Below are 24,002 nucleotides of genomic sequence, written 5' to 3'. Positions count from 1 at the left end.
GAAGAATAGTTAATTATCAAATAGCAAGAGAAGAATCTTGCAAGGATGTTATGTTGTGTGATGCTAAAGTTGGTATAGGAAAAACATATATTTTTGTCTTATTTTTTTATATTATTTTACAATTTAATTTGGGCTTCGTTAATACAGTGATACTACAATAGAAGTAGTATCTTTGTATACACTTTAATTAGTCCCCAGGACGTAATACAACTGGGGGCATATGATTTTGTGACTGAAAGGTTCAGGATTTGATCATCAGGGTGTCATTGTCTGGGATTAGCGTCTCGATTATGCGCTTTCAACTATGTACTTGTATTTATCTCCCTCCATATGCATGAGACCGATTCTAGGGGGATTGTTGATGTGACAGTTCCATAATTTTTTTTATACACCTTAATTATAAGAAAAAAAATTCAAATTATTTTTATTTATTTGAAAAGTAAATTGATTAGATTCAGTTTAAAGGGTCGGGTCGGATCGGGTTGAAACATGCATCTGTTGCGAGCGTTAATTAATTGGATTCTAAATGGGCTTCAAAATGGGCCATAAATACTGATTACTACCGCACCCTCTTCTCCCTCACGAAACCCTGCTCCGCTTTCGGACGCCGACGCCGACGCCGACGCCGCCGTCGCTTCATGACCGTATGAGATGGGCGGCGGCCGCCAAGAACGCCCCTTTTCTTCTCCGGAGAATGGGGGCCTCCTCCCTCCACTCATCCTCCTCCGGAGCCTCCTTTTTCGATGCCCTCGGGCTCGCCGCCTGCGATCGCGTCCTCTCCGTCATCAGCACCGTGCCGGACTTCGAGCCCCAGCTCGACTTCCTTTCCCCGATCCTCACCACCGCCGTCGTCGCCGAGGTACTCGCCGACGCCCCCGCCCCCCGCCTCGCCTTCCGCTTCTTCTCCTGGGCCTCCCGCCAGCGCCATCTCCGCAGCTGGGCCTCCTACAACGGATGCATCTCCATCCTCAGATCCCCCGGAGGCTTCGACTCCGCCTGGTGCGCCCTCAACGAGCTGAAACAGCAGGGCGTCTCTGTGTCGCCGGCCGCTTTCACCGCGCTCATATCTGCCTATTCGGCCTCCGGACAGGTCGAGAAAGCCGTGGAGGCCTTCGAGAGGATGCCGGAGTTCAGTAGCCGCCCCAACACATTTGCCTACAACACCATGCTTCAAATCTTCGTCGAAAAAGGTGTGATTGTTCTTGCATTGGCAGTTTACAACCAGATGATCAAGTCGGATTGCCGTCCGAATCGGTCCACCTATGTCATTTTGATGAGTGGGCTGTGCAAGGCTGGGAAGACGGAGGACGCACGATTGTTGTTCGATGAAATGCTACATCAAGGTATAACCCCAAACACAGCTGTGTATACGGTGTTCCTCTCATCCCTCTGCAAGGCCAACCGGCATGATGAAGCAAGTGCGCTGCTGGAATCCATGAAGCAGAAGAATTGCAAACCAGATTTGGTCACTTACCATGCACTGTTGAATGGCTTTTGCAACTCAGGGAAGATCAGTGAAGCTTTTGAGCACCTGAGAAGATTTAAAGAGGATGGCTTTGTGCTAGGATTAAGTGGTTATAGTTGTTTGATAGATGGATTGTTCAAGGCCGGGAGGTTTGAGGAAGCGTGTCATCATTACAAGGAAATGCTGGAGAACGATGTGGTTCCTGATGTTAAATTGTACACAATAATGATCAGGGGTTATGCAATAAATGGCAAGGTTGAAGAATCATTCTCGTTCTTGTCCGAGATGACTGGTCGTGGTTTAGTTCCTGATACCTCCTGCTATAACACCTTAATCAAAGGTCTTTGTGACATCGGACGCTTGAATAGGGCTCGCTCATTGGTCTTGGAGATCTCACAGAACGATCGATTTGTTAACTCTGTCACGTACACTATTATGATTTGTGGATTGTGCAAGGAAGGACTTATTGATGAGGCTCACAAGATATTTGATGAGATGGAAAGTCATGGTTGCATCCCAACTGTGATGACATTCAATTCTCTGATCAATGGGCTTTGCAAGGCTAGGAAGTTGGAAGAAGCTCGGATTTTATTTTACAAGATGGAGATGGGCAGAAATCCCTCTCTATACCTTCGGCTCTCGCAAGGCGCAAATAAGATTCACAACAAGAGCGACCTTCGCCAAGCGGTTGAGGACATGTGCCAATCTGGTCATGTGCTTAAAGCATACAAGCTTCTGCGTAGTATCATAGATTGTGGGGTGGTACCTGATATCGTCACATATAACACATTGGTAGATGGTTTATGCAAGGCAGGGAACCTTGACGGTGCTATCAAACTCTTCAAGGAAGCTCATTTAAAGGGGCTCTCTCCAGATCCAGTCACATATGGGACACTCATTGATGGTCTTTTAAAGGTCCATAAGGAGGATGAAGCTTTTGCTCTTCTTCAACATATGTCACCAAGTGGTTGTGCTCCAAGTCGATCAGTATATAGTACTCTAATGAGGACATTGTGCAGGAAGAAAAGGGTTTCACAAGCAGTTACTCTTTGGTTGAATTATCTCTCACAGTCCTTGAAGCTTCCTGAGGATGCTGATAAGATTGCCACGGTGCGGAAACTTTTCTTGGAAGGCAACCTGGAAGAAGCCATTAGAGGCTTGGTTGAGCTGGATCAAAATCATGGTGTACTTGGTCCGTTCCCCTACACAATTTGGCTCATTGGGTTTTGTCAGGTAAGAAAGATCGATGAAGCCTTCCTGATTTTTCAGATCCTGATGCAGGCCAAGATCCATCCAACCCCTCCCAGTTGTGCACTCCTTATCAATTACCTATGCAGGAGTTGGAAGCTAGAATCTGCATTGGATGTTATGTACTACACCTTGGACAAGGGATTCATATTCGATAGGCAAGTGGGAAATCGCTTGTTGAAGAAGCTCTGCCAGCAAAACAAAAAGGATGCTGCCCTAGATCTCGCAGAAAGGATGCATCTTTCGGGCTATGATATGGATGCATATCTCCGAGTAACTACAAAATTTCTGTTGTACTATTGGCCTGGTGAAAGATGAGTTGTGATGCTACGCAAGTGATTGAACTGATGAAGATGCAGTTGTGATTTTTTTATTGTTTTTCTTTCTTCACTCAGAACAGGTTGATTGATAACCATTGTTGAAGTGGACATTTGTGGGTTTCTGTAAGCCACATCCACATTCTGTAACATTAATGAGGAACTGGTTATTGAAAAAAATATATATGATTTTGAGTTTTGTTGCCCATGAGTTTATTCTTTTTGTCAGGGATATGTTTATCAAAAGTAACTAATAATATAAATTCTGAGCAATGTTTGAATCATCTCACTCATATTTATTCATCCTCATAAAGTTAGATAAACAATTTTCATCTATTTCAGATGAGAGAAACACAACTTATCTACAATTACAATTAGCTGAAACCATCATGAACACCATGCATCACCGATAGCTTAAATACATGGAACTGAGCGTCACTGCGAAGAGACAGAGCAATGCTGGCAACATTTGTTGATTGACTGCTTGATGGAGTAGTTGTAGGAGGAGTAACGGCCGATGACTTTTCCTAGAGGTCGGCCACCGGTGGTAGTGCTGGATCTTGAATGTCTGAAACTTGAAGAGCAGGGGCAGGAGCTTCGGCTGGAGGCAATGCCTCAGGTGGAACCAGTGCGATATGAGCACCGAGCTCTATGGGTAAGATTTGGTAGGCCAACTTGGCATTTACATCAGAGCAAGGGCTCCCTACAAAATGGCTCAAAGTTGATTTAGAAAATTTTGTGAATGGTAAAAACACAATGCAGCTGCAGTTGCCGGAAAGTCTGTCACAATCCCATCGACTCCAATACCTGCAACCAGTGTCGCAATCTCAACGATCGAGTCAAAGAAGTAATCAAATGCTAGTGCTAGGTACTCATTCCTGAGGACTGAAAGATGAACAGAGATATTTGCTTCATGCATCTTATTGACAACATCTATGAAGCCAGAGATGAAGGAGCCTGTGTTAGTGACAATGGATGATCTGGGAAGGTCAACCACATCAACAAATTTTTTTATTTCATCAACTGTTAGTTCTGGAGCATCATTGATGGCTTCCTTGATAGTCAACACACGAGCGTAGCCAGGATTTTGCTTGAATGTAGAGAGGACTTGAATGCCATCAGACTGGATGAAAACTTACTTATTTGGTTGTTTGTTAAAACTAGCATACGACAATGCACTATAGACCACATCTACTATTCCAAGGCCTTTCTTTGAAGCAAGATAAGCAGCATTCTACACAAAGATGCGACATAAGTTATAGACTTATAGCCATGAGCTGAATGATATAAATCTGTAAGGAAGATCATCTCCTAGCAATTGTCTCACTTGATCTCTTAAATGTACAAATGCAAGCATGAGCAGATGTGTCAGTGTGTGCCTGATTAGTAAGATACATTGGTCTGATAACTGGTTGGCCAACACAAGGTGGTCGAGCAGGTTTATGGATTTCAGACTGGCTTTACTTGATTCAGTGCTCATACATATATCAAGTTGACTAGGAGCTATGTTGACTTGCTTAGATATCATGCCTACCTAAACTGGTGTTATACGAACTGGCACGGTCTCAGTTATGTATAGGACTTGGTATGTTCGTGAACGGATACTATGCATGCTATCGACTACTTGATCTGTGAAAAAAATAAATAAATCATCTAATGGTGTGAGAGGTAGCAGCAATGGTATGAAGTGATTCATTAGGTCACAATATAAGAGATCTCTTTCCAAGTGAGCATGAACATAAGTAAATAATTTGTCGCTTACTGGTCTGGTTGTCTTGCTTTCTGGTTGTTGTGCCTTTCTAATATTCAATTTTTCTAGGTTTGAGGCATACAACTCTATCGCTTTCTAGCACGTAAACCTTTTTCAAATGTTTCGAGGAATAATTACATGCCTAAGTTGTGAAAGAGGAATAGTAAAGAGATAAATATGTCAATAAGAAAAATATTTGAAATTCCATTTATACCTCTATGTTAATCAGAATTCCAGAGATTGTGCTATTTTTCGCAAAGTTAAGAAAGTCATCCAGGGTCATAAACTTGCCCTCATTTTTCACAGCAAGATTTCTTGTCATGCCAGACACAGATAATGGGCTTGTTAACTCCACTGAAAAAAAATAACAAAAACAGGAGATTAGTGTAACTACAATATTACCTTAAGGCTATTCACATCATCAAAAACAAAAAAAATTCCTTCTGGTTTGAGCAGTTCTAGAGAAAACTAGATAGTTATCAAGAATGAATTATGGGAATTTTTATCAAAAAACTTAATTGAAGAGATAAATCAACAGTTATTTCAATTTTAGCACAAAGAAATAGCTATTTAATTATAGCACTTTAGTGATATTATGATATCATATCTTACATAGAGCTCAATGGAGATGCAAAACAAAACACAGCTTGATGATGATGATGACTAACATTATAATATCATGTGATTTATCCCATTAAGACTGATTACACCAGGAACCAAAGATGACAAATGAAGAAAGTTTCTTACGCTTCAAGCTTTGGATGTCGCTCCATGACGAATCAAATGAGAAGATTCCGTTGCTCTTTTGTATCTCAGGAACCAATGTTGCTTGTGGCATAAAGGTTTTTACTGCTGTTGTGTGACCCATAAGATCTGCTGATTCTAAACAAAAGGCAACTCCATTGACATCTGGACTGAGCAATCTATAACATCTGCTCCATCTTCGACTGCCTGTTGATAAGCGATATCAGTGGATCCAGCATAGATTCCACTCGCACCATTGTGTGTGATAATCAATGCTCGATCTGCATCAGGATTGTGAAAAGCGTATGTGCATCAGAGACAAACAAAAAGTTTTTCAGCACAAAAAGCAGCGTGTTCATTGAAATAAGATTTATTTACCTTTTCCAGGGCGAGTACTCTTGTTGTTGTGTGCCAAGCAAGCTGCATCAGACAAAAGGGATAAATAATACGAAATTTACATCAATAAAACAAACTTTCGGACATCGTTGTTGGTAAGGCTTTGTTTTTTAGGGCATTTAGTTAAATATGTATACTAAAATAGTATAAGATGTTTGAGGAAAAGTAAGTTATCAATTAAAGATAATGATTTTATGTATTCTATCAAATGTAGCATCCTAAACCCAAAACCCTAATCCTATTCTTCGTTTAATTTTGTAGCACTAAGCATTCTTTTCTTGACGCCATAATTTATAGTTTCAAGAAGTATTGTCACACTAAGAAATCTAGATTAATGGATAACTCTTTTAGTTCCATCGAAACATATTCTGGATTATGGCATTAAAGATTAAAAAAATGGAAGATGAGTAATATATTCTTACATATAGCTTCTGATGCTGTCGAAGGGAAATCGGTAAGCACTCCATCTACTGAGAAGTTTGAATTGTCAATAAATTGCAAATATTCAACTGTTGGATCAAAACTATAGTTGTAACTCCCAGGACTGTCATTGGAAAAATCAGATGCATAAACTTCGTGGCCAAGACCATGAGCATCAGTCACCAAAGAAGTCTGGGGCTGCAGATATTGATCTTCATTAACTGGCCATATGTAACTCTTAGGAACAAGGATTCCAGAAGCAAATGACTTGATGTGAGAAAGATCAATGAGAAGAGCGCTATAAGTTTCATTTGTGGAAGGTTCCACATCATCCACATTTAAGAATTGGAAAATGAGCTTTGTCTTGGCCCTTCCGAGCATCCCATTCATACTTTTTAGGAATTCTACTTCTGGAGAAGATATAAAATCAATAACTATTTGCTTTGAAACTGATGTAATATAGTCCACAGCATCCAGATTGTGATCCTTGAAAAATCTATTGGACTACAAGTTGAAAGACATCATAAAGTTAATTAGTATCTCAGATATTGAATTTCCAGATAGCTGTGGAATATCAAGTTCATAGAAATAGATGGGACATCTTAGTGATAACTCCTTAATATTAGTTTCTAAAGCTTCATTTTACATACTTTTAAGCTCAAGTATTTCACTGAAGAAAAGATAGATGTAGAAACATGAAGATGAAATAAAGATTTTTCTCCAAAGAACATCGTAAAGATGAAATAACTAAAATTTTGAAGCTCTTACATGAACATTTATCCAAAATTGAGAAGGGTGAAGCCCAACAACATCTTCCACCGTGGATATTGGCAGACTTGTATCAAATATGCTTGGTCGAGAAAAGACACTTTGATAAAACATAAAAAGGAAAAGTTTAGATGACTTATTATATTGATACGAAACAAGGAATTAGTCATTATCTGAAATTGTTATAACACTTCAAATGGTAAAAAAAATCACTATCCATGTCAATGCATATTGTTTTTAAGATTATAACTATGAAGAATCTTTTCATCATTAAAAAGAATAGGAGAAGCTTCTATCCATGCATACAAGAATGCAGCAGCTAAGAGTAGATGTGCAAATAAATAATGGTGCTATTGTACACTTTGTGCATCCAAACTTGGCCTTTCTTTCAATAGATGTGCATTAGATTCATATATCGATATATAAGTAATAAACCATGTGGCAATAGCCATAAAAGGAATACTGTCTGATCAGATAATTTTGTACCACCTCATTTAACATTCAAAGCCCAGTTGAGCATGCAAGGTGAGGCTTGACTAGTTGATAATGTCCCCTTTTAAATTTAAAGATGCTATGGGTATTACAAACTCCCAATTCACACTTTCGGATCACCAAAAAGGCTTATATACACTATGTTTGGAGACTTTAGATCCCCTTATGCGAGTGTTACATGATTGATTCATGTCTGTTGGACTAGGGACTGATGCTCAATAACGAGGCATAGTAGGTTGAGGATGACTGAAAACCATCAAAAAATACCTGATCATTTCACCCATAACTCAATACATTGCTTGTCTCCAAACAAGAATCCTCGCCAGTCAAGGACACCTTATTTGTCATTGATGGATATAAATACTGAGTACTACATGCAAAGAATTTAAATTCACTACAAAACCAATGCAAACAACAGGTAATCGATTGAGGAACCTTTTAATAACCTACATTATTAGTAAAATGGAAAGTTTCTTTTTAGTATGATCAATGTTATATACAGATATTCATCAATAAACTTCAACATGGGAAAGTACCATTTACTAAATAAAAGAGAAACTTTATGAGAAGATTCCTAATTAAAATAATCTATGGAATTTGCGATTGAATAAATCTTGGTTGTCACTCCCAGTTAAATCTTAAACTGACTGCATAAAAAAGTTAATACAACTCAATAGTAAACATATAAAAGGTACACTCACATGAGACAACAAAAACAACAACAACCAAGCCTTTTCCCACTAGGTGGGGTCGGCTGTATGAATCCTTTTACGCCATTGAGCTCTATCTCCTATTATATCATCATCTATATTTAAATAAATTTTATCTTGTTTTATTGTTGCTAACCAAGTCTTTTTTGGTCTTCCTCTTCCTCGTTTGATATGCATGTTTATCATAGTTTCATATCGCCTAACTGGAGCATATATTGGTCGTCTAAGTACATGTCCGTACCATCTTAAACGTGTCTCTCGGAGTTTTTCCTCAATAGATGCAACTCCGACTTTCTCTCTAATGCTCTCATTTATTATTTTGTCCATCTTCATATGCCCACACATCCACCTTAACATCCTCATCTCTGCAACTCTCATCTTATCATTCAGCTCCATATAACATAGTAGGTCTAACTGCGGTTTTATAGAACTTACCTTTAAGTTTAAGAGGTACTTTACGGTCACATAAAACACTCGACGCTCCCCTCCATTTCACCCATCCTGGTTGCATTCTATGTAAGACATCTCTCTCAATCCCTCCATCATTTTGTAAAAATGATCCTAAATATTTAAATCGCTCGGTTCCAGGCAACTCGTCCTCTCCTATCTTAACAATTGTTTCATTACTTCTAATATTGCTAAACTTAAATTCCATATATTCTGTCTTTAATCTACTAACCTTAAAACCTTTCCCTTCTAGTGTTTCCCTCCAAGATTCTAGCTTAGCATTTACTCCTTCACGTATCTCATCTACCAAAATAATATCATCTGCAAACAACATGCACCACGGTACTGTGTCTTGAATGTGCGCAGTGAGTTCGTCCATAATTAGTGTAAAAAGATAGGGACTTAGAGTTGATCCTTGATGTAACCCTATCTTTATTGGAAATGCTTCAGTTACTCCGCCTGAAGTCTTTACTCTGGTCGTTACATCCTCATACATATATTTAATTAGTTCAATATATGTTACGCTAACACCTCTCTTTTCTAAAATTCGCCATATAATTTCTCTTGGGACTCTATCATACGCTTTTTCTAAGTCAATGAATACCATGTGTAGATCTTGTTTTTGCTCCCAATATTTTTCAATTAATTGTCTAAGAAGATGTATAGCTTCTATTATCGACCTTCCAGGCATGAACCCAAATTGATTTTCTGTCACTGTGGTCTCCTTCCTTAATCTTTTTTCTATTACTTTTTTCCAAAGTTTCATAGTATGACTCATTAGTTTAATACCCCTATAGTTTGCACAATTTTGTACGTCTCCCTTATTCTTATATAAGGGAACTAGAGTACTTATCCTCCATTGATCAGGTATTTTTTTCATTTTCAATATCATGTTAAATAATTTTGTAAGTCATTCAATACCTTGTTTCCCTAAGCACTTCCATACCTCTATCGGAATATCATCTGGTCCAACGGCTTTTCCATTGTGCATCTCATTTAAAGTTTGTTTTACTTCTAAAGTTTGAATTCTATGATAAAAATTAAAATTTCGATGCTTATTTGACCTAATTAAATTACCCAAGTTAAGTTGGTCTCCTAAACCTTCATTAAAAAGTTGATGAAAATACCTCTTCCACCGCTCTTTTATTTCTCCATCGCTTACTAATACCCTATTACATTCATCTTTAATACATTTTATTTGGCTAAGATCTCTTGTTTTTCTTTCTCTCACTTTAGCTATTCTATAAATGTCTCTTTCCCCTTCTTTTGTATCCAATTTTTGATATAACCGTTCAAAAGTTTCATTTTTTGCTTCACTCACCACTTTCTTAGCTTCTTTCTTGGCTATTGTATATTTTTTTTAAGTTTTTCTCATTCTTACAAATATATAATTCCTTATAAGCTATTCGTTTTTCCTTCACTTTTTCTTGTACTTTCTCATTCCACCACCAAGATTCTTTACTTGGTGCATTCCTTTGACTCACCGAGGACACTCTTAGCTACTATCTTCAACTTTGATACCATCTTATCCCATGTTGTATTAGAGTCATCGTATATTTCACCTAATGCTTGTACTTCTACCTTCTCCTTAAATATATGTTGCTTCCCATCCTTTAACTTCCACCACTTAATTCTAGGAATTGTATATATTTTCTTTCTATTGATACTATGTTTAAGACGTATATCCAACACTACTACCCTATGTTGGGTAGTTAATCTTTCTCAAGGGATGACTTTGCAATCTTTACAAATCTTTCTATCCTTCTTCCTAACCATAAGAAAGTCAATTTGCAATTTATTATTCCCACTTTTGAATGTGACTAAGTGTTCTTCTCTTTTCTTAAAAAACGTATTAGCTAATATAAGGTCATATGCTATCGCAAAATCTAATATAGTTTTCCCTTCCTCATTCCTCATTCCAAACCCATAACTCCCATGTACTCTCTCATATTCCTCATTTTTCACTCCGACATGTCCATTTAGATCACCTCCTATTAAAATCCTTTCATTTGGTGAAATATTTTGTAATATTTCATCTAAGTCCTCCCAAAACCTTGATTTGGTAGCTTCATCTAATCCTACTTGTGGTGCATATACGCTAATTATGTTCATAGTTTTTTTCGCCACTATTATCTTAAGGGCTATAATTCTATCCCCTTTTCTAACTACTCCTACAACTTCATCCTTTAACAAACTATCTACAATGATACTCACTCCATTTCTTGCTTTACTCTTTCTAAAGTACCATAACTTAAAACCCGTGTTCTCACCTGTCCATTTTGTCTCTTGTACATACAAAATATTAATTTTTCTCCTAATCATCATATCTACTACCTCCATTGATTTACTAGTAAGAGTTCCTATGTTCCAAGTTCCAAATCTTAGATTATTAGTTTTCCTATCATATTTGTTCTTATCTAACCTATGGTGTGAGAACTCTTGCCTATTTAACACTACACCCAAGTTCTCATGGAGATGTAGCGGTCCTTGCTGAGACGTTACAGTCGGACCCTGTAACGCGAACTCTTGCATATTTATCACTACACCCGAGTTCTGGAGATGTAGCGGTCCTTGCCGAGACGTTATAGTCGGACCCTGCAACGCGTTCCTTCCGGGGAACAACCTAGCATTAGCACAATAGTTTAATGGATTCATTCATGAAATATTTGCCATAGTTTGACGCTGGCTGGCAACCTAACGCAACCCTCCTCCTTTATCTGGGCTTGGGACCGGCCATGACCGGTCATCATGGGCGGAGTTCACTCACATGAGACATTGTTATATAATTGATCTGAAGTGAAATCAACAGAAAATCAACCTTGAAGCTGTTTTCCATTGACAGGATAAGTTTTTTGTCATTCCAAGAAGACAGATGAAATAGTTGTTGAATTATCAAGTCTATAATCTGACTGACAGATTCCAGCTCCATCTTTTGTTAATTGAAGGTCGCAATATAAAATGACATTTTTCGCACTATTTGCCAGTGCAAATTGGTAAGCATACTGGCTAGACTCTGGGAAAACTCCAGAGAAATCGCCACGTGCTATAACTAAGGGAGCATTACCTGCGAAATGGATGCGAAAGTAAATAGATACTATGATAAGTCACATAAATTATACAGTGGCAGCTTGCAAAGTAAAATTTAATAATTTCCATTTTAGTTAGATTGTAATTTAGAATACAGAATTGCTCCTGAGTAACCTTGTAACAAATATCCAATAGTAACATATGATACTATTGGCAAATTACAACATGTAAGTTAATACTGAGATGTACTAGTTAAAGAAAAACTATGGAAAAAAAATTGGATCATCTTTGATAATGGTATCATCTAATTATGCAGGAAAATTGTTGTGCCCCTTGAGGAATTTCTTAGGGATTATTTCTCATCTATATGGAACAAAATCTCTACTTTCCAACCATTCAAATTCAAGAGTATATTTTTCTTATGATTTTGGTCAAGAATAAATGCATAATATCAAGTAGTATAATAGAAAACCAAATTTTTACATGAAAACTTAGGGTTCAACTTGTAAAGGAAATCAACTTAACTCGTACAAAGAGGAAACAACATAAATTTGATGCCTTTGATGGAAGAAAGTTCGTTTTTTTTTCTCAATTCTTGTACAATACATCCATTGAGCAGAATAACGTTATGCATCCTCAAAGCATAGTACTGATAACAAAACCCTTAATCATACCACTCAAGGTCTGCCATTGTGCGGCAGAATTTGCAGCTACAGCCCCATGAAGAAGTGCGACACAAATAAACACATTTAACAACATTCCACAATCCCAAAGATAAATCCTGCAAACTTCAAAACCAAAATGTTTTTTTATATAAAAAAAGGAAAATAAAAAAGAATCCCCTTTCAATAGGGTCCCGATTGATGGTTTCCTGATCCCAGGAAACCTAATAATCACTCGATTCGTCAATCTATGGAGACAGTTAAAAAAAATTACAAGGAAAAGTAACGGAGGAACTTAAATCTCTCACAATGCTCACCCTTTTAATGGAGAAGCACTACCCGTTACCTCCATTCCGGCAAACGCTCGCCATCCTCCTCGTTGCCAGAGTGAACGAGACGAAACTTGCGCAGTTTAAAATAAACTGATATTTATTGAAATATTAGGAGTATCTTAGAAAAGCTATTAAATTAAGGGTCTTTTGATTATTCTCCTATTTTCTCTCTCATTTACCATAAAATTTAAATTTCAACCATAAAACATTGATTTTATATAAATTGATCATATACCACCACATCATGTGTATTAATTACTCTAAACTAAATACATTTATAGGATTGCATTCATAACTACTTCAACCAATTAACTAATCCAATCGACGACATCGTTCTTAACTATAATTTAATGTCCAATCCCTGGACTTGGACCCTCATCCATCCAATCAAGTGAGTTGTTTTTGTTATTTTCCTTCGTGTGCTCCATTATTGGGTGTTCAATCCCCGGACTTGGTCCCTCATCTTGACGAGGATGGTTGTTGTTCTCTTTCGCGTGCTTAATTATGGGGCTCGACCCTCCTACCTTCGTTGCTTCAAGAGTCATTTGATCGTAAACAAACTCGACCATCTTCCTACCATCTTGGAGTACTCCAAGCTCCTTCAAAGTGCGCGCCTCAACCGGTGGGAGCACGCCATCAAGAGCTATGTTGATCGCTAACAGAATTAGGAAGAGTGAGCGCACAACAAAAGTCATGACGAAACAAGGAGAAGGAGAAGGTAGGCGAAGCTTGACGAGTGAAATGGAAGGTGGAGTTGGGTTTATATAGGGGTTTTGGGGTGAGGAGGGGCCTAATGGAAACTGATCATTAATGGAGGTGGTTAGAGATGCTCACGTGGCGGAATGCATGGGGAATTAATGTGGAGGGAAGCATCCAAGCGAGTGCCCAAAGGAAGGAGACTTGGCGGGCGATACAACTCAAACAGAATTATTCTTCATGCATTTGTGGAAAATTTAATCTATTTATTTGTTGAATTTTAATTAACTTTTTAGTGTTCCATGATGCAATTCTCAATGCAAAGGCTGCTTGACCAAGTTAGTTGATGGAATATAATGTGGGAAAATTAATCAAAGTTGTATGTTTTTTTTTCCTTTTATTTTCTATTACATTTAGTGTGATTGAGTTTCTGTTTAGATATTGTGGAAAAAGGTAGTTGAGTTGATGAAGAAAAGCTTAACGAGTTGAGACGGCTGCGTGGGTGCGTGTGTCCACCATTTAGTGTATCATTTCGCTAACTTCCTTTTCTACAATAATGTGCATGTATGTGATGCAAGAACATCTCTTCCACTCTCGTCAATGCCTTCAATCAACTCCTCCAGTAGTAGCTTCACACTATCGATATCTCGCTATCTCCTATCTCACCTTCCACTTTTGTAGCCTCTTCTTCCTTGTTGTACTTCTCCCTCGGGCTCTTCTATGTCAATCTCTTCTTCACCTTGATCTTCTTATATATATATATATATATTTACTTCATAATTATGAAGTAATTTTCAATCATAACTTGTTATTTATTTTGTTAATGATGCATAATTATGGAATACATGATTTTAAGTTGTTTACGCTTTCTTGCGTGCGTGTGTTAGTTTGGTGGGTGTCGGACGAACGATGACTTGCCATACACTCAAAAATCTCTTCATCTCTCTTTTTGTATATAAAAACTTAAAAATTTAGAGGGATTTTATTTTGTCGAGGGAGTCAAACCGGTGATGGTTACATGTTGGAAATGAAATAGTAGATTTATATGCGAAATTGACGAGTGGACTTATTTGTTTGGAATAGATTAATTGTGGAAAAAAAAAAGTGCACGAGTCGAGCATTGGATTCTTGTAATAGATGCCATTCTGCCTCACGACTCTTTTCCTTTCCTTTCTTTTCATTTAACATTTAATAAAAAAAGTGTCTCAGAGGCGTTTAACACCTCAAATTTTCATCGGTGACACCTTGACACTTGTGCATGCTTAATATTTAACCAACATCATTTTGGTGCCCGGGAAGGATAATGACTTTCCAATATATGCAAGAGTATTTTTACTAGTATTAACTTAATTCTCATTTATAAGTTGCTTAATGCCAAACCCCACATCAATAAACAACCCCAACATCAACCACTTCCTAAATAGACAAGGATCATGCTAATGGCATTAAAACTTTTTTACTTATTTACTTCCTTATACATAAATTTAAGACGTGTACAAATTTACAATGAATAATCATCTTTTACTTAAAAAAAAAAAAAAAAAAAGACCATGCTAATGGCCATGCAATTACCAAAATACGCAAATGCCTAAGAGCAAGTAGGCAAAGGAAGTATTCCAACGTCAGATTAAATGTTCAGAAACAAAGAAAGAGAAGGGAAAAAACAATTGAGGTGTGGTTGCTGAGTTTAAATAATGCTATAAATTTAATATAAAAATCTATGCATTATGATAGGTTTTTAAAAATTATAAAATATTTAATACATTTTTTTCATTGAGATGAGAGATAGAGGAATCAACCCAAGAATAACAATTGCTTATTTCAAAGTTTTCATGAATTAACGTAAGGGAAAAAAACCTTTTTTGCTCACCTAGTGTCCTATCAATCTGAAAAAGAGATAAATTATAATTATTGAGAAAGAAAATCAGGATTCAACCTCTATCTCAATTATGCTAGTGGAGGCATATATTCTCCAAATTAGTACGAGTGATTGCTCTAATAAATCTTAACTCTATTTTTAATAAATGTAAAGAGTCATTATGTTAACATAGATATTTTCTTAATTTATTTCCTTCCAAACAATATGAGCATCTACATCAAATATCCTATTCAAAAATTTTATCTTAAATTTTAGATAGAGTAGCTAAAAATTTTTTACATCAACTACCCTATCGATTCCCTAAATTATGCATTTATGAACAGTACTTCTCTAAATTTAAGGAATGGATTCCATTCCCTAAACATTATAGAGGAGAAAGAAAAAATAGGAAAGCTGATATATGATGTATTGAAAAACGGATATCCAAATTTAATAAAATAATTTTTTTATCCTAAATTATGCATTTTGAATGGGGAAACTGGTGTGAATAGTCTAAAGAGATTGCTAAGACGACCATTACTTATCTTTGGAAATAAATGAATTTGATAAAAGAAAATGACAAGAGTTTCCGAATAACTACTACCCATTAGTGCAAATAACTAAGACATGAAATGACCTACTAAGGCATGAGAGAGGATATGCTCGAACGCGTCGAGTTTCGACCTAAGATGCATTTGAATTTCGACCCAAGATCTCATATGACAATATCCCATATGCACCGAGGGGGAAAAAAACTATACTAAACCATGCACCACCTATGATTTGGCAAAATAGACCTAAAATTAATTTAATTTAGATGAATTTCCTTAATAAAAAAAGCTAGAATCAAGCAAGGAATTAGAATACTTATTAATTATTCAAAAGATCCGACTGGAAATGGATCTGAAATATTAATTAGTACATCCTTCCTCTATCATCGAAAGGGTCATCGCCCTCTAGCTCCTTCAAGTAATCAAAAAATAATAACAAAGAAAACAAAAAGAATCCCCCTGATGAACTCCCACCGCCTCCTCCCCCACCGCCTCCGCCACCACCAAACCATGGAGGAAACCCCTGGCCCCCATCGTCAAGCTTCCTAGGTTTCTGGGTATCTAATTCAAAGGAGGATAAGAGTTCATTTAAAATATAAATTTTCAAATAAGATCTGCTCAAATTTGGACAAGCAACTGCACTAAAGTTAGGAAAGTCACCATTTGTGGGAGTGGTTGAGATCGTCGATGATCGACTTCTTGCAGTTTTCTTTTCGGTCTGAGTTGCTGCACAGGTGGCGTGCTGAAGCATATAATTGGATACAATCAATAATATAGAGGAAGAACAAATGCAAGTGAGCTATTAAAAAAATACTGCCAAGAGGCAAATGATGTATGTATATTGGACGACTGATTGTTCTATTGTGCCACAAACCGAATTGACGACACGTAGCCTTGCAGGTGTCGAAATTTTTCTGGCAAATGCAACAGAATGTTCATGACCATTCTGGCTAAGTTGAAGCCTTCTTTTCTCTGTATATAAACAAGAAAACAACAATATCAGCTCTGACAGGGTCTATATAAAACAAGAAAACAACAATATCAGCTCTGGTAGGGTTGAGAGACAGTCATCCCATTTGGTTTACTATCTACTTTATTGGGCCAACTAGGCATGTTTGGTCACATACTGAGAAATAAGAACATAATAAAACAAAATGAATCTCGGGATCTGGTTTGGAAAAAGAAGGAAAAAACAAAGAAATCCAAAAATGTAGAGTTCCTGAAGTAATTGACTTCCATAAGAGTACAGCCCAACCTAGAGTATCCAAAAAAAAAAACAAAGCATGAAGCTTACCCACAGTACAAGACGGATTCAGAGTGGATACAAGTAGTAGGTAGGAGTATAATGGAGATCAAACCTTTATTGATACCATGGAATCCAGAGTTGCTACAAGAGCCATTGAAAGAGGTTCAAAAAAAAAAACTCACTGTTTATATAATAAAATCTGATGTAAACCCATCAGATCCATTGGATTAAAGTTCTGGGCCTTTGTTAAGAATTCTTGATCAGTAAAAGGCCTAACTAGATCATGAAGTTTGGCTTACGGAGGTGATTTTAACTGGGTAAGTTGTGCCAATTGACTATTGTAGCTAATCAAAGCTATTCCAGAATTTTTGTTGAAAACAATTTTTATTTGAAAAAAAAAAAGCAATTCATTTTCATGTAACAAACAAATTATGAGTCTCAAAACTGGAAATGGATTTTTTTTTCCCTTTTACACCACCAATGTTGTTGAAAACCTGATTTCCCTCCTAACCAAAAAATGAGTTAAATACTAACCTAAAAGGTAGTTCTTGCTTTCATCAAAGGTTCTGGAAGCAACTTATATCTTATAAATCTTCAAATTGATCAAGCATTGAACGCTTGCACCTCATAATGAAGAAATTATCTAAATAAACTCTCATGATACCTAATTAAATCAAACAATTATCCCTTAGTCTCAGTCGTCAAAATGTGCTCAATGAATTGAGACGATGTAAAATTGCAAAACTGCAGAGAAAAAAATATATCGGCACATACTCGGTCAAAATCAATATCCGCACATACTTTTTAGCAGTGTCATATTTGTACCTAATAATCTTTGAGACTGAAGAAAAGCTGGCCATTGTACTGTTGGTGCTGGTGATGTAACAAATTTGTGCGTCACCATTTATTCGAAGGCCTACAAATTTTAAGTTACACACTGATATAAAGAGAATGCAATCAACCAAATGCTCATTGATATTGAAAAAAATGCTGTCTTAAATAATAAAATACAATCTAATTAACATGGTTTAAAATGTTCCAAACCAAAAATTGATAAAGATAAATTTTAATCCGAGTTACATAGAACTTTTTTTACATGGTACAGCATGTGTTATTTGAGTTCATCAATCTGATTGCTTACTAATGCCCATTTCTTTGGCGGGAAACCACCCAATACAACATATTTAATTTCTAAAACAATTTGTGAAACAAAACCGTGGCAGCCTAATCTGAACACCCTAGAATCTTCAACGGCCTCAACTATGTCCCTTCTTCTACTGAAGACACGCTTAGCATACATCTAGTTCCATCATGCAGTAGAGGTGACAGGAAGATGGAAAGCAACACCTGTCTTGGCTGGTGTGGTCTTCTACAGTTGGACAGAAACACCACATCTTGGACTGGAGCCAAGCAGTATAGAGACTCCAATGAGCTATTCCTATGTCTGGGAAGTGCAGCAGTATGTCTGAGAACACTCCCATGATCCTTCCACATCAATCACTGCGTGCACCCTATGTTTTCTTAATGAATGGAAAAAGTCTTTATTTGAACAAATTCTCACATGAATTTCTCCCGGTTAAAATCCTTCACTAATGGTCAAATGTTCTAAGTGGAATGAAAACATCTCATCTCATCTCATGTGATTATAAATATATTACACTGAAATAATAGCCAGCATCCACACCATGTGTTCTCCTAGGCACTAGAAATGTAATTCACTGTGATTATACAAATCTCATATTTAGATTGAATACAACATTCAAATTTCCCATCAACTACTGAACACAGAAAACCTAACAACAAACAAATATTCCTAGTTGTAAACTTTGTTTACGTCTTGCTAAGTTATCTGATTTGCCCACAAAATATTTCTACAGAGCATATGTACTTTACTCCAATCTACTACTTACCACATGAAGCAAAATTGAAAATATCATGTCTGCTTTGATCTTGGACAGTTGCAATTCAGAAAAGTTAGGCAACACGTACACAAGCAAGTTAGGTCGTATACTTTGTATACGGATTATAAAATTCTGTAAACTGTAAGGTAATATGGGTGATACAAAAAAAAAAAAAAACTCGACTTGCAGGATGTCAAAATAGCAACATGAAAATCAAACTGCGAGTTGGGAAAAATCAACCTACAAGACTTGCCAGGAACCACTATTCAGAGTGAACCTGTTGAAAGGAGTATTTTTTTTTTTTTTTTTACCAATCTAATATGAACCAATCCACTCGCCAATAAATAACTCATGATCACAAAATATCTAGATCTTATGATGATACCCTGCGATATTTTGAATTTCAATGTGTCGAATGCATCGAATATCGCTTTTCATCGGAAGAAGGAATTCCTAATCCTAGGGTCTGATCGTAGTTTCTATAATTCTCACCAAAACAGAACTGAAAATTAAACATATAACCTAAAAGGGTTTGCCCCATTCGTCTCTAGCTCGTACAAATTGGCTCCCGTAAGAATTAAAAAAAAACACACCATCAACATCCGAGATTAAAAAAAAACAAAAGAAAGAACGAAAAGAGAACGCACCAACAAACGAAAAGCAAGGAGAGAGAACGCACCAACATCCGATGCGTGCTTAGAAGAAACGAGGTAAGGGCCTTCCTTACCCTTCAAAGGCGTCCTCCTTCCGCCGTAGAAGAGGAGAGACGAGGAGGAAACGGCCGGCCGGAGAAGGCATCGACTGAGCTATTTATATAGTCCTTTTTTTTTCTTGCACCACAAGATATCCAACAATCGGACAGTATTCGAAATTGCGATTTGACCATTTCTGACATTTTCTATTTCGACCCTCAAACTTTTCTCGCCTCACATTAATCACCTCCACTTGACGGGCCAGGGTAGGGAGGTCAGGCGCGAGCCTTATTGGGTATTACTCAAAATGGGAGTCCTGTTTCAGAATATCCCATTAGTAATTGTCGATTTAAAATGTATTAAATAATTAAATTTCTTTATTAATTATGTCGGTTTGGTGAATTATTACGTCACTATTCGTGTTATTTTTAATAAACTATAAAATATATTAAAAAAATATTTTTTCTTGAATATATTATTTTTTAATAAATAAGTTAATTCATGTTCCATATTTTCTTATTTGGAAAAACATATTCTCTTACTTTTAATTATTATTCTAAAAATTTTTCATGATTTATTTCTTTCGTATTGATTTAATTGACGGGATGTTAGACTTTAGAAAAATGTATTCACTTTTTATCATAATTATTTAAAAAAATATAAAATTGAATTAAAAGAAAATAAAAAATTATATGGAAAGAACAAAAAGAAGTTAGAAAACCTAGTTCTCGTTGCGGCAAAGCAAATAAAGGAGGAAGATCACTTCTTCCATCAAAATCTGACCTTCGAATGTCAAAAATCCTGCCTTTTTTTTCTTTCCCATTTCAATTTCTCAATGATTTCACTTCCAAACGCGCCAAAATTTTTCACCGATGAAGCTCATCAATCCCCTCGCAGAGCTCTTGAATCCGTTAATGGTGGAGTTACTGGCACGATCGTCGCACTCGTCGCCGTCGTCGTCATCCGGGAAGTGCGTCGCCTCCGGCGCCGATTTATCTTCCTCTGCCGTCGAGGTGGCCTCCAAGTCGGCTTCTTTCGTCCTCCGCCTCCGGCTGCGGCGGACGCGGCCGCGTTCCTGCTCCTTCCACTCGATGCCTTCCTTTCCGCTTCGGCGATGCGTCCCACCGCGCCCAGAAGCTCTTGTAGCACCCGAAGCAGCGGTATCCCAGCTCCGGCAGGTGTTCCCGCTGGCGGGGCCACTCCCCACCAGAGGAGAGCAAGTAGGCGAGGACCTCCTGCTCCTCGGCGGACAACGCGATCGCCAGCGCCAGCACCAGCACCGCCGACGGTCGAGCTGCGGTGGACCCCTGGCGCCGCGACGCCATTGGAGGGCTTCTTCATCTGCAAGATCGCTTTTTGAAGGTCTGGGTGTTGGAAACAGGAAGTTTTTTAGCTCCCGTGTAGCGGTTAGCCATTAATTAATGAAGGAAAAGGGCTCCTGGTTTGTGTTTTGTTTGGTTTAATCAGAGGGTTTGGTGGAAGAAGGAAAGGGGCCTCGGGTTGTATGCGTAAAAAATCAACAGCAATTTTGAATATCCACTCACATGAATTGGAAAACAAGATGCTGCCATTGCAAACCTTATAGAATATGGTCAAGAGAGGGTACATGATCTCTTCTATTGCCAAGCTCAAGCATGATCGAAAAATTGCGAAGAGAAGTTGGTGATGGTCTTCATGAAGAACTCTTCAGATGAGCCGTGATCTGTGGTTGAAGATGCAGCAATTCTTCAGTGGTGACAGAATGGCCAACATTAGGATCAGCCTGTAAATTCAAAAGGAACTTGGATGATAATAGTAGAATGGAGCTAACACTTTTGGGAACAAAGTGGAAGAGCTGAAGGGAGAAAATATACGAAGTTTTTTCTTTTTGACTACTTAATTGCAGATTAGAAGGAAGAGTTCATTAAGCTTCTTTTGCCTGTTTTATTAAGGAGGAAAAGTCAAGGGAAAAAAGGACATTTTAAAGCCTTTTTATCTTCTAATTCCGATGATGCAGAAGGCAAGAAGATAACAGCAATACCTTGAATTCGCAACTTATACCAGCTTGCTCAAGAAAAGGAGGTCCAGCTCGCCCCAACTCAAATAATACAGTTCTGTCAGCCATACCATGAGACAATCCCATATAACAAAGGAACATAAGTAAATATAAATCAACTTAGATATAGTGGGGAAAAAAATGTTCCTAGGTAAAATGCATTTCTTGCAAATGCCTGACCAACTAGTTTTCAATATGTTTGTTCCCTGCCGCTCATCCTTAAAGAATTGTGTATCGTTGGGTGCAATTTAAATACTGAACTAGAATAACTAAAAGGTGATCAACAGGGAACTTAAAAGTTAAAACATAAATGGCGATCAACAGGGAATTCTCTTCTTACAACCCAGCCAATTCTGACACTAATTGTAAGAGTTAAAAATATATATATATATATCTAGAGAGAGAGAGAGAGAGAAAAGCATAGATTTGATATGCTGAGCGACACTTTGTGCGCGATCGTGAGCGGAATCCGACGTGGACTATCTAACGCGGTCAAAATCTAATTTTTTTAATCTCTTTCACATCTGCATGCAACAACTTTTTTTTTTCATCTGCATACAACAACTATAAAATTTTTTAATCTCTCTCTCATCTGCATGCAATAATTTTTCTCTCTTTCTTTTTAAATTAAAATGATATTTTATTTTCTCTCTTCTATTATTACATACAAAACATTATTATGATAGTGATGATATTACGTTGTAGCAGCTACTGTGCAGTAGCTGCTACAACTTGTAGCAGTTACTGTGAGTAGCTGCTACAACGGTGCAGTAACTGCTACAACATAGTAGTTAGACAATAACACTACTACACGTTATAACAGCTACTATACAGAAGTTGCTACAACGTGTTCCTCCGACTGCTCCCAGTTCCTGCTGTGACTCTACTACGAAGCTGCTGAGCCCGACGACTACTCTAAGGAGATCCGATTTCACCTGGCAGACAGACATCAACACAAGAAGAGCTCTCATTTCGATCCATAAGAGTGTTGGTAACTTTATCTTTGTACTTAATTACTATAAAAGGGCAAGTGCAGTGTGTTGCATTTGACCAATTTTTTGTACTCGATTCTCTCTTCCGAGGGTACCGGAAAATGTTTTTAGTGGATTACCCATCGATAGGTCCGCGGGACCTAAGCCTTGGAGTAGGAGTCACCGAAGGCTCCGAACCAAGTAAAAATCGCCTGTGTTTTCTTGTGTCTTGGTTTTTGCTTTCTCATTTTCGTTTTTCGCTGCGTACTCTACTTTTAATTTTTAAAGAATACAAGTTTTGAAAACCACGTGATTCACCCTCCTCTCATATGCGTCACGATCCAACAAAAGTGTCCTCTTTTGTTTTCTCTTCCCTGTGTAATGTCATTCATTGTGCCGGACGGAAGGTCCAAGTGGCTCGCTTTCCTACTGGACGAGCGGTCCTATCGAACCATGACGTCTATTCATCTGGCCGACACTTCTAGTCCGCTCGGGCACTCTTGATCTGCTTGGCCATTCTTAATCCGCTCGGCCACGCCTGTGCCGATTGGGATAACCAAACAACCACCTTTGGCAGAGGCTCTTTCCGTAAGCCTTGACATTGATTGTCTTAACTTTGACCAATACCGTGTCAATTGACCCATGACAGATGGACTTTCCCTTATCGCTGCATCACCTAGTATGAGTCTTCTTGAGCTTAGCGGAATGCTCAACTTTCTCTGATATAAAGGTAACTTACGTATAGTTCTCCTGAATTTTATAAATTGTGCTTAATGGTATATTGGGCATGTGCAACATACCTTGGAGATGGAAGGCCTCTACACCCAGATTCATACATTTGGTCAGCACTATCATCGGCAGGAGGAGGTGCACTCAAAATTGAGAGACTAAATTAAACACATGAGTGAGGTTATCAAAGGAAGTTCCTCACATGTACGTACTGAGATGGACCAGGGTTGCCTCGTAGTAGAATTGGTTCAGAAAAAAAAACAGAGAAAATGGCAGTTGTCGTAGTTGTGAGTTGGGTTAGACATACTTAAACGTGATCCGAAGGCTACAAGTAAAACTGGTTGAGATCCAAATTGTCCTGAAGACCGCTGAGGAATCCGTTAACAAGGTCCAAGAGGAGTTGACTCGATCACAACAAGAGTTGGTTGTGGCCACTACAAAGGTAGTTGCACTATAAAAAATATATATCCGTATAGAAGTAGTGTTTTTTTTTTTTTACTTCCAAGAGTGATTTTCAACTACTTTTATATTTTTACTATTGATTT

General features: G+C 37.6%; 3 protein-coding genes and 1 pseudogene across 7 annotated transcripts; 1 reads left to right on the top strand and 3 right to left on the bottom strand.

The window, feature by feature from the left end:
• Positions 1–569: 569 nt before the first annotated feature.
• Positions 570–3,246, top strand: LOC121998661 (pentatricopeptide repeat-containing protein At1g79540-like). The gene has a single exon (XM_042553663.1). The coding sequence runs from the start codon at positions 647–649 to the stop codon at positions 3,029–3,031; it is 2,385 nt and encodes a 794-aa protein (XP_042409597.1). The 5' UTR covers positions 570–646; the 3' UTR covers positions 3,032–3,246.
• A 59-nt stretch (positions 3,247–3,305) lies between these two features.
• LOC121998660 lies at positions 3,306–12,912 on the bottom strand (annotated as a pseudogene).
• Positions 12,913–16,178: 3,266 nt separating this feature from the next.
• LOC121994556 (protein YELLOW LEAF 1, choloroplastic-like) lies at positions 16,179–19,895 on the bottom strand. 5 transcript variants are annotated; one of them, XM_042548553.1, is made up of 5 exons: positions 19,678–19,895; positions 17,955–18,045; positions 16,758–16,855; positions 16,544–16,625; positions 16,179–16,444 (listed from the first exon to the last, which is right to left on the bottom strand). In XM_042548553.1, the coding sequence occupies exons 2-5, from the start codon at positions 18,031–18,033 to the stop codon at positions 16,248–16,250; spliced, it is 456 nt and encodes a 151-aa protein (XP_042404487.1). In that variant the 5' UTR covers positions 18,034–18,045; positions 19,678–19,895; the 3' UTR covers positions 16,179–16,247. The 5 variants fall into 5 exon arrangements, with proteins under 5 accessions (XP_042404487.1, XP_042404488.1, XP_042404486.1 ...); XM_042548554.1 differs by having other exon boundaries at positions 17,955–18,066; positions 19,710–19,895; XM_042548552.1 differs by having other exon boundaries at positions 19,710–19,891.
• A 610-nt stretch (positions 19,896–20,505) lies between these two features.
• LOC121994555 lies at positions 20,506–21,129 on the bottom strand. The gene has a single exon (XM_042548551.1). The coding sequence runs from the start codon at positions 21,045–21,047 to the stop codon at positions 20,715–20,717; it is 333 nt and encodes a 110-aa protein (XP_042404485.1). The 5' UTR covers positions 21,048–21,129; the 3' UTR covers positions 20,506–20,714.
• Between the last annotated feature and the right edge of the window lie 2,873 nt (positions 21,130–24,002).

Source organism: Zingiber officinale, chromosome 6A (assembly GCF_018446385.1).
Source record: "Zingiber officinale cultivar Zhangliang chromosome 6A, Zo_v1.1, whole genome shotgun sequence".
Classification (NCBI taxonomy): Eukaryota; Viridiplantae; Streptophyta; class Magnoliopsida; order Zingiberales; family Zingiberaceae; genus Zingiber; species Zingiber officinale.
The sequence above is the reverse complement of the archived record's forward strand: the minus strand, read 5'-3'. Positions and strand labels throughout refer to the sequence as shown.